Source organism: Mugil cephalus, chromosome 13 (assembly GCF_022458985.1).
Source record: "Mugil cephalus isolate CIBA_MC_2020 chromosome 13, CIBA_Mcephalus_1.1, whole genome shotgun sequence".
Classification (NCBI taxonomy): domain Eukaryota; kingdom Metazoa; phylum Chordata; class Actinopteri; order Mugiliformes; family Mugilidae; genus Mugil; species Mugil cephalus.
Window position 1 is genome coordinate 23,018,812 of NC_061782.1, and position 11,213 is coordinate 23,030,024.

Here is an 11,213-nt window from a genome sequence, read left to right on the forward strand (position 1 = left end):
AACCGATAAATACATTTATAAAATTCATAGAGTTTCCATTTGTTATTTTTGAGATTTATTACAGTATTACAGCATTACAGTAATGTCTTCGTAAAAGAAGCAGTTGCATAACAAAGAAAATCCATGGCAACTTCACAACACAAACATTTAAACATCGGTATCTGATTAGTGAGAAAACCATGAATCAATCTGATAAGGCGTCAAAAAACAAATAAAATACTGCTTGCAGTGTAAGTTAGATGATACAGAAAAGTCTTGAGGACAGGCCACATGAACATCACTGACAATGAACACTGTAAAGCCTCTCGTCTATGAATGGGCTAAAAAGTTGCTCTAGATCACACTGCAAAAACTAAAGCAAATGGCCAAGTGGTTCATATGGTACATGTTCTGCACCCACGTAAAATGAAATTAAAACTATGACATAAACTAAAACACATATGAAAAATACTAAAATCAAAAACAGACTACAGACATACTGGTTCATACGTAGTAGTGACAGTTATATGAGGTAATAACAGCTAATGATCATATATATGATCATATAAATCTAAAGTTGTAAGAAATTCCCTTTATATATAAATTCAACTCAGCTGCTAATTGGTGTTGGTGAAGTGGGCTTGGCCTCAGGTTTCCTTGTTGAAGGTTTGCTGGAGGAACAGGTAAAGATGCATTCACTGACCTCAGTTTTACAGTGTCATATTAAAGCAGTAAGTACAGTATAACTTGAAACAACGTGAATTGAAAGTTGATTCAACCTAGAGGTTGAATTAACCTTCAAGTAAAGTAGTGTGATCTTTGATTAACAATTGAAGTCATCTTATTAAAAGATAATATTAATAATTTCACCTGTATGGCGTTGAGTTCAGCCACCCTCCTGCTCCACTCCTCCTCTGTCATTTCCTCCTCCTCTCCTCCCTCCTGAGAGCCCTCCTCTATATGATGCTCCCCTGAAATACAGATGATTGTGTTGCAAAGATAGACACAGAAAACTACAAAACTAAAGCGTCTGTGTTCATGTGGACTCTCACCGTTGCAGGTCAAAGCAGTGCAGACCCAGTTTCCACAGGCACACACACACTTGTTGCACTCCATCTGAGTTTCAGCTCCGTCCTCAAAGACTTCATCCTCCAGAGCACACTCTGTCACAACACACACACAAATGATTAGTTGAATGACCTACTTTAATTAAGTCACAGGAAGGAAACAACAACAAAAAAGTTGCGAGTTGGTTCAAATGACTTCTTCATCACGAGGAATATTTGAGTGTGTGTGTCGTTACTTCTCTCTGGTGGATGGTAGGCGGGAGTCAGACAGTTGATGAACTCGGATAAACTCAGCTTCCAATCTGCATTTTCATCTGACAGCTCTATCAAAGCATCAACACACAGAGACCTGAGAGCACAAGAGAGGTTTTAAATGTTTATTATTAAGCATCAAACTGACAGTTTTTATTTCTTAAATCAGATTTTAAATCTACGGTTGTTTATAGCTGCTGGTAAATGATTATAATTTAAACCGCTGATTGTAGTACATGGTTTAAACACATAATTTAAGGTCCATGTCACACAAAAAAAAATCTAATGGTTATAATCTCTTTGCTTATGCACATGTCAGTTTGAGAAGCTGAACAGTGGAAAAGCAAAATGCATTTAAAGTCAATCAGTCCTGGAGCTGATTTAGTACCTGAGCAGCAGGTTAGTCTCCAGAGTGTTAGAGTACGTGAGGTTGAGAGCCGTCTCATTGTGTTTCAGGAAGTAGAGGAACTCCTTAGAGTCGAGCTGTGAATCCCCGTCATCATACGTCTGTTACACACAGAAATAAAGAGGATGCTGTGTAGTTAATCAGACTGAACACATTGGATTTATCAACACTTAAAACAAATACTTAATAGATCAGCTATAGATCATTATAAGTCAATAAAGAAATCCTGGGAACAAACTTTTACTAATGGCTTATTATCAATTAATTCCACTTTATGAATGCCATACTAACATTTGAAGGACTTACTAGTGATTTACCTCCATTTAGAATTATTACATTAATTATTACAGTCTTTGCTTCTGAATTTAAAAAAAAGCAGCTCTTACTGCCATATTTACTACCTTGTTCTCTCTACAGTTTATTATTTTGTACCCACATGAGTTTATTAATTTATTCATTAGTTAAGTAACTGTTAATAAGCAGAAGTGACCGGCCAGCCCAGTGAAGTCTCATTAATGAACTGAACACCAAAAGCTGTGATAATTAAAGGCGTATATCTTAACTGTAAAATGTAATTTAAAACTCATCAAATATTAATCCATAATAATTATATTTAATCATTATAATTGCTTAAGCAATAAGCTTAAACAAACAAAGCTGAAGAACAGCTGGACTGTGAAGGCTGCTGGGATGCAAACTTCACTTTTGTTCTAAGGGATTCATGAATATGTTTCGTTAATACTTGACATCTTTCAAACTACATAGTCGTTTTAGAGTTTTAAAGTGTTGCCATCAAGGTTTGACCTTAAAATAGGTCTGCAGAAGGATGTTGGCTGTTGAGGCGTTTGAGGCCTCGTGCTCCAATTCCACCTCTCTCTGAATCCACTGGATCACCCTCTCTCTCAGCCAATCACGGTCCGACAGGAAGCACACGACTGCAAGCGGCACAAGCACAAAACATCAGCACGGCTGCGGTTTTCAGCTCTCAGAAAATGAGACTGATTTGGGTGTAGGTCCGTAATGTTACTCACTGGGGCTCACGTCTGCCTTTGCTGGTTTCCCTGCAAATAGAAACACACACACAGGTGTCCATCATGACTCGTACACACAACGTCCACAGGGTGCAGGTGTGTGAGTGTACTGACCCAGACAGTGTCCACTGTGCTCCACATGTATCTTGGTCTGGGTGGTGCAGGCGTCTCTGTGCAGCTCGCAGTGATTCCTGTAGGATTTGCTGTTACTGCCACACACCCAGTGCTCTGAAGCGTCGCACTGCTGCAAAGAAGACACAAGACAAGACACAAAAGGAGAAATTAGCTGCTCATCATTTCTAATAGTCAGACCTCTTTAGGCTACAAATATTGTCACTGTGGACCAATATATCTTCTTCTCACGGTATTAATTAATTAACAATCCACAAATCACCCATAACATTTTGACCACATGTATAATATTGTGCTGCCAAACAGATGTGACAGGCATGGACTCCACTAGCCCTCTGAAAGGTTTGCTGTGGTGTCTGGTAGATCCTACTAGTCCAATAGGTTTCTTGGTGGATCGTCCATGGATTGGACTTGGTTGTCCAGCACATCCCACAAACGCTCAGTTTGATTGAGATCTGGTGAATTCGGAGTCAACTCCTCAAACCATTTTTTTTGTGACAGTGTTAGTTATCCTGCTGAAACAGGTCTGCAACAATGCGTACAAGCAACTCAACAAGTGATCAGGATTCACCTCTTTCCCTTCCTTTGACCACTTTTGACGGTTGCAGACCAGGAACACCCCACAAGAGAAGGAACTTTTCTCTGACCCATCACAGTGTGGCTCTGGTCAAATCCTTCTACTTGCCCATTTTTCCTGCTTCTAACATCAACTTTAGGACGTAATGCGTCTCTTGTCACTTCCTCTACAAGTGGTCATAATGTTTTGGCTGACCGCTGTACATGTGTTCATATAATGAAATCTAAATGCAGAAAGTGCTGAACGACAGAAAGCAGCTGAAAATAAAAGGTGTTCTGTAACTTTACCTGTAAACAGCGGCACACTGGCTCTCCTCTGTCGGTGGACACACACTCTCTGCCTGCACCGCAGAAAGTCCTGGCACACACCGACTGATCCTAACACACACACAGACACACACAGACACACACAGACACACACAGACACATCAGACTTTTGTGTGGCGGTGCAAGTAATTGGGAAGTGTGTGTGAGTATGTGCGTGGGTGTGCTGCACACTCCAGATGGTGACCTTTAACCTCCCACTGAGGCTCCCGCTGCTTAGAATGACAATGACTCAAACGCACACACGCACACACACAAATCACCGAAGCAGCTGCACAGCGGTACAGCTCATTTTATATTCCGTCTTATTCAGGCTTTTTTCATCACTTCAAGTTATAATAATGACATATTTTAAACAGATCAGATTTAAACCAGGCCAGAGAAAGAAGATATAAATGCAGGAACAAGGGATTAAACATGAACACACAAAAAAACTGTACAATTAACTATTATATTAACCTATGACAAAAGTTTGAATACATCTATTTGTACAAGTAAAGTTTCAACTAGTATTAAAACCGACGAGGAAAACATACAAGAACAATTTTTAATTGTAAGTAAATTCATGTAACTTCTTCATTTTATAAAGATCTTCTTCAGTTTTTATTTATGAACAGGACATTATAATAGCGGTGACAGTAGATAAACCCATGGTTTAACTGATATGGTGACCCAGTTGGCAAGCAGTTGCAGGTTTACATTCTGATTCATCTGTGTCCACCTGATGAATATAAGTGCAATATTCACTTTCTTTTAGCTCTGAGTTTGTCCTCCACCAACCTCTGAGGGAAACGACACCTGTCTCATGATGATCCACTGTGTTCACCACTTAAGACAGTTTTAGATATTCTACGGAATACGGATGCAGCAATAGTCGGTTGCAGTGATTTCAGTAAAATTAACTGTTGTTAAAGATTGGAGCAAAAAAATCACAATATTTCAAAATGACATTTAATTCACCTGCAGAGGAAGAACAACTGGATACAGCTTCTAACCTCAAGCTGTCAGACACCAGAACCGTTGGTATAATACTGCCTCACTCCCACTGGCTGTATCTGTAGCACAAGACATAGAACTTTACAGATTCCAAGCTTTTCATTTATGTGTTTGTCCTGTCCTGTTTCATTTTCTATTTTTTTATTTATTGCCATTAGTAAGGGAGCCTTGCAAAGTAACAATTTCATGGTGTGGTCTTAACTGGTGTTTTTTATTGTGCACATGACAAAAAACCTCTTGAACACACACAAGAAGCAATGAAACACGCACAGCAAAAGCACACACTTCACCACAGTGATGATTAGAAAGGAATAACAGGGTTACTGTCTTCACATTCCTCAGTACTTACAGGACAGAATGGCCAAAACACTGCTTTACTCATCAGGGCCCTCCGTAACGTGACGCTCTTCAAAACAAATAATCATTATAACTGCAAGTCTTCCCTCCAACTTTAACATTAAGCTAAACTGTTTCTAACTTTAATCTTCAAACAATCCTTTGAAGATTTGGTTTGCACAAAATCACGTCACTTTCCAAAAATTTCTCACTTTTTCCGAGCACCTTCCACTCTCAGAAAACTCTAATTGTTCCACACAATAGATACATCTGTCGCCCGCGGCTCTCCAGCTGACATCTGCTGCACCACAAACCTGCTGTTAGCAGCCAGCTGACTGGAACCAAACACACACGTGTACACAAACACGGCAGCGGTGTAATTACCGGTTCGTGTCTGACCCTGTTTGTGGCTGTAAAACAATTTGTCCTCCTTGATCATATTTTTGTCCCCTTCCTCCGTCTCTGCCTCCGATTCTCTTTCCTTCCTTTACTCTCATTCATCCACCTTCTCCCCCATTTCTTCCAACACATCCTTACAACAAGTTTTTTTTGCCAGTTTCACATTTCCATTAGTTGTAGTTTACTTTTGTGCTTTTGTGTAATACGATTTAAACATAATTTAGGTTAAACACAGCAATTTGCATGAATATTTCCTTGTGATGACAAGAAAAAAAAGAAAAAACTGCTTCCCTAAAGAGCTGTGTTATTGGCCTTCATAGCTTTTTTCAGTTTGTGGTAAAAAATACTACAGCAAGAACATTTATTCAGGAGGTGGTGAAACACAGGAAAACACAGCTAAATGTGTTTTAACTAGAATCAGAGCTGGAGGGCTGAGATTTGATAAACTGCTGACAGCCCTAATTACACAACCGCCTTCGGACGTGCTCATTCTCCGTGCGTGAGTGTGTGTTGGCTCGGTCTCTGTGCTCCTGCAAAAACATTTTCAAACAAATTGGCCACATTTCTCACTTCACCCCCCACATGCCGACACCTTCCTAAATCATGCTGTCCCTTCACCCTGACGCACACACGCACACTCCAGGGGATCATCCATATTCCTGCAATCACACAGAACATTTCAGCAGCGGGAAGGGACTGAAAGGAAGATGAAAGGTGTCAACGCTTGAAACGTTTTCTGAACCATGAAGTCATCAGTTCACCTTCCAGCCCCTGAACTCTGAGACCCTTCTAGCTGTTTCTCAAATTCCTTGTTTGTTTCCATTCAAGTTGAAACCAGTACAAATCCTCCTGGTTTCATGCTTGTTGTTTCGAGGCTGAACCCATGCGCACACATCACAGCGACTGTTTAAATAAAAGCACCACAGATTTGTTTTTAAACTGAGCATGAATCTTAACCTTGTTAAAGGACGGTAGTTTACCAGAACAAACAAATAGGAGCATGATCAGCAGCTTCATCAGCAGTGTCCTCATCATCACTCACCTGTTTCACACATTTACATTTAAAGGGGCAGTGTGGACACGGTTTTAAAACGTATTAAGACTCCGAGTTTACCTTGGCAAGAGGAGATGAGGATGCTGGGAGGGAGTAGAGGAGCAACGGCAGCAGGAGCACAGAGACGGTCGACATCTGGAGAGGAGAGCAATATTTGTTGTAGTGACCTGATGCTATTGCAACTATTACCATGTCTGTTACTATGAATGAAAAAATTAAGATGAACCAGCCTTAAAGTCTAAACACAGTTGGTCCAGCAGCTGTTGCTCCAGTTAAACACTCTGCATTAAAACTGCATTAATGTGCCTGTATCCAAAGATTCAGTCACATTACACTCAGTGAGAAGATAAAGCCATCGTCAAACATCCAGTCCGTCAGCACGCATCCAAGTAGATGAGGAGTTTATGTCCAGCCACTGGTCAGAGAAACGTCCTGCTTTGCTCGGAAGTGAAACAACGTCTGAGCTACTGAAAGAAAGAGGAGAGAGAAAGAGGTGGTGAGGAGGAGGAGGACGAGGAGGAGGAGGGATGCAGGGACAGCTGTCCAGAGTCACACATCCCTCCCTCCCTCCCTCTAAAAACACACACCAAACACACGCATGAGGCAACTGCCTCTGAAGGAATGATAAATTAAAGGCGCACGGCCGGTTGACATGTTCAGACAGATTTAAACAGCTCTTCCTTACAGATTACACACTGTAACAAACAAAAACAAACAAAAAAACTCTTTTCTAAACTATGTGGAAGTAATGATTTGGCCCAAAACACACGAGAGCAGCTTCAGTGTGTGTATATTTGACTGAGAGGAGTGTGTAATGTGAACACAGTGATTTTCGCATTTTTCAGTAGAAATCTGTATTCGCATGAAACAAAGCCACATTTTTCCACCATTTCTATAACATATAACTATTAATAAAGTAAATAATAACTACTACTACAAGAGGAACAAAGGGATTTTATTTTTGTGCATAAATAAAATATGCATAAATGTCACACACTTATTTCTGAGATGAGACTCTGACATGTGAACGCTGCTGAAGAATACTAAACAGGGCAAATACTTTAAAGTCATAGTTACAAGCTGGCGGCTTAAATCTTTTAGTGACATCTGTGTTTTTCTTGCTGTGACAAATCCAGTTGTCAAGTAAATGTAAAGGCTGGACAGAAGTCAGACTAAAACCCAACAAATCCTAACTTGTTGATGCTCTTGTTGTAGCAGCAGACTGTGACCAGCAGAGGACAGAGCCTCCATGTTGGTACATATTACTCTGTTACTCTGGAATATTAAATGTGACCTAAAAATCTGACTAAGACAAAAAATAAATAAATAAAGTTAAACCACAAAGACAAACAACCTCACATGTTTCCATCAACCTGACGTCAGGGGCCATTGAGGTTGTTAGCTATTTTGTGTTGGTAAATGGAGACCAACTGTTTGCAGAGTATGTACATGCAGTGCACAAGAGAAATAGTGTAGAGGTTCAGTGAGATCCTGGATCCTGAATGAAGGATCACAAACAATCCTACATAGAGAAGTGGAAAACCTATTCTTCTCCAAGACTTCTTTGAGTTTTCTCCAAGATGTTTCATCTTCAGTTTTAAATGACTGGTGGGGAGTTTTTATTTGGAACATCTGTGGGTGGTGCGCACCTGAAAGCCTCTTGACTGTGTCTGTTAACAGCCCAATGCTCACCTGAAATTATAGGACTAGCTGTCTAGATAATCTTGAAAGCTGTCTTCTTTTTCCACAATGGATTCATTGTCAGAAACTCCAGACTCAAGGGTAGTCCTCATCACCTGTTCAGGTCTTATTACACAGACATCCTGTACTTCTACTTATTTTGTCAACATAGTACAACTTCCTCAGGAAACATGTTCACACAAATAAGCCATTAATCACCAGATATTGATTGGAAAATTGATGTCAACACCAACTGACTCAAGCTGGAGCAAACCTCATCGATGGCTGCAAGGAGAAAACTCATCTTTAACAGTAAGTATACCGGAGTAACTCATAACAAAATAAAACTACAAAAAAAAAAAGGTCTGATACACAGAATAGAAAAATAGGGAGAAGAGAGGAGAGAACTGTACTGCTTTCATATGACTCGATACTGTCCTTTATTTGGCCGTTTTAGAACCTCATATTATGTTTCTGTGTGAAGACAATAAATATTTATACATGTATATCTATATACATCTCTCTATATCTATCGTCTTAGTTCAGTTTAGTTCATCTTGTTTGTCTCCCCTCTGGTAGCTCTCTGTCTGGTGTGACTGTCAGCTGTGTGTCAGAGGAGCTGCTGAGGTTCAGATAAACCCACCCTCCTGGTGTGCCCTGCAACACCAATGGAGCGCCTCCTAAAAATAGTCTGGAGAGGTCATCCAGAGTGTGTGCACATCATTTTATATGTGTGTGTGTGTGTGTGTCCTCTTTTAAGGGAAGGTATGTTATCGCTCTTCTCACGAGTGTAATGCAAGATGATAACAGAGGTGTGATACATGCAGCCACACAGACACTTGGGAGAACGGAAGAGGAGATGATGACAAGAAGTATGAGGCCACCCACACCCACTGAATCTCTAGTCCAGCGTTTCCACAGTAAGAAACAGACATGGAAGTATGTACACTTTATAGACAGTGCATCTTTTAAAACATCAGTTATTAAACTCTTTCTTCGCCAGTTTACATCTCAGAAAATGTCAAAGTATTATATTTGCAAGTCTCAGGAACACTGAGTCGTTTATCTTGTAAGAAAAAACAAACCCTCACACTTTTTCAGCTTTTCAAAATGATGAATGAATTAAACATTTAGGAAAATATAGCAAAAATCATTCATTAATTGCGTGTAAAATTTGTCTTTGTGTAGTAACAAATGACCCCTGTCATGCTCATCTCTTCTCATGTCTTCATGATAATCAATATTATTATCTGTGCCAGGCACATGGTGAATTAAAGGTATTAAAGAACTAAGAACTAAAGAACGATGCTGCCACTGAGTAAAAATGATCGTTGTTCTGTGATGATTTTATGAATATACTAATCCCTTTTAATCACAAAGTTATACTTTGTTGGTTGTGAAAATAAAATGAAAGTTTTGTTTTCAGGTTTCTTGTCTCATATAATATGTATTTCAAATTCCCCAAAAAGTTTCCTTAAATTCCAGGCACAGTTTCATGGAAAGTTTCACTGGAGTGAGTATGAGTTTTTTTTTAATGCCATTTTTGAAAATCCTATTCTCTGCAGACTTCTGTAAAAACAGAATCTTGTCTTGAAACGTTATGCAAAAGTAACATTGAAAGGAAACTTTTACCAAAATATTCAAAAATGATCTTCACAGAATCCTCTGAAGTGGAGCTAAATTGCAGCACTCGGTGTCAGACACTAATGTTATGAAACTTGAGAGGCTCTGGATGTGTAGTGCTGTTCACCTCCATGTTTTTAAGCATCACACGGTGTAACCACAGCTTCATATGAGTTTAGAGGAGGACCACTGGTTATAGCTGGGTGTATTTAACACTATCACAAGTTTTTTCTGGAAAAAAAAAAAAGTCACAGCCTTCTGTTCATTAAAAAGCCCAAAGGAAAGTTCTTTCAAAAACATTTTAAGCCCTCAGTCATTCTGCAGTCATCACCTGCTGACACATGTTGCATCTCTGCCCACTGTTTCTCACATATACAGATTCAGACTGTTAAAACTGAACTGCTTGATATTGTTGTGGAAATATTGTTTCAGTAATTAACTGTGTTCAAATTTAAATAAAATGAGAATGGAATGAAGTTGATTTAACTTACTTCAGCTGTAATGAAGTGGACTCAGTAAAGGAAAGGGAAAAGGACTCTGCAGTGACATGATCTCTCACTGACACAAACACTAACATATTTATTTGCTGTAACAGTGGAAAACAAATCTGCCAGCAAAAGATTATATTGAGTGTGTATGTAATGAACAAGAGACAAGTCATAAAGTAGAGAAAAGCTGAACAGATCTGCTGCTTTTATAACAAATTAATGTATAACATTGTTATATTGTTTTACATTTGTTATAGTAGATGCACTTACTCTCCCCCATTGAGTTCAACTCTGTCTCTTAGAAATTATCTTAAACCATTACATTTAGATGCAACATAATCAGCAGCTAAAATTAACAAAGTACATCTATAAAAGGCATGGGCAGCAGGAGGTGGTTGGGAGGAAGGACGGGTGCACAACGCACTCTGTTCACACCTTTGAGACTGGAGTTTGCTAACCTCCCGTAGCCAGACTCAGTTCTTATCACAGTGTGACTCTGGTAACACTTCATTTGGATTTCATTATGGGGCATGGTTCAACCAGTACACAAAGAAAAAAAGTATCCTCTTTGTGCAACTGAATAGTCCTACTACAAATCAGAGCAGTGACGTATGTGGCACATGTTTGCTGGAGCATGATCTGATCCCATCGGAGAGACTACTCACCAACTCTCCACCCCAAAAACTTTGTTGGCAGGGAAGTTAGTCTGGCTTCTAGGCTCAGAGTTTGTATCAGCTACTCTTGTCCGTGGTTAGACGTATTAAACAAAAGCACGGTCAAGGAAATGATGTAGGCTTCGTTAATACATGTCAAAGTTTCTGTGGGCTAAACCTTTTTTAATATTAAACAAACAGAAATATTTTCCAAAAA

General features: G+C 39.4%; 1 protein-coding gene across 3 annotated transcripts; it reads right to left on the bottom strand.

Moving 5' to 3' along the window:
• Nucleotides 1–32: 32 nt before the first annotated feature.
• Nucleotides 33–7,010, bottom strand: LOC125019348 (follistatin-related protein 1-like). Of its 3 annotated transcripts, none has more exons than XM_047604099.1 (11): nt 6,783–7,010; nt 6,613–6,687; nt 3,732–3,821; nt 2,850–2,976; nt 2,736–2,765; nt 2,509–2,639; nt 1,687–1,805; nt 1,283–1,395; nt 1,032–1,142; nt 850–950; nt 33–650 (listed from the first exon to the last, which is right to left on the bottom strand). In XM_047604099.1, the coding sequence occupies exons 2-11, from the start codon at nt 6,685–6,687 to the stop codon at nt 627–629; spliced, it is 921 nt and encodes a 306-aa protein (XP_047460055.1). In that variant the 5' UTR covers nt 6,783–7,010; the 3' UTR covers nt 33–626. The 3 variants fall into 3 exon arrangements, with proteins under 3 accessions (XP_047460055.1, XP_047460054.1, XP_047460053.1); XM_047604098.1 differs by having other exon boundaries at nt 33–647; nt 2,850–2,979; XM_047604097.1 differs by having other exon boundaries at nt 2,850–2,979.
• Nucleotides 7,011–11,213: the final 4,203 nt, after the last annotated feature.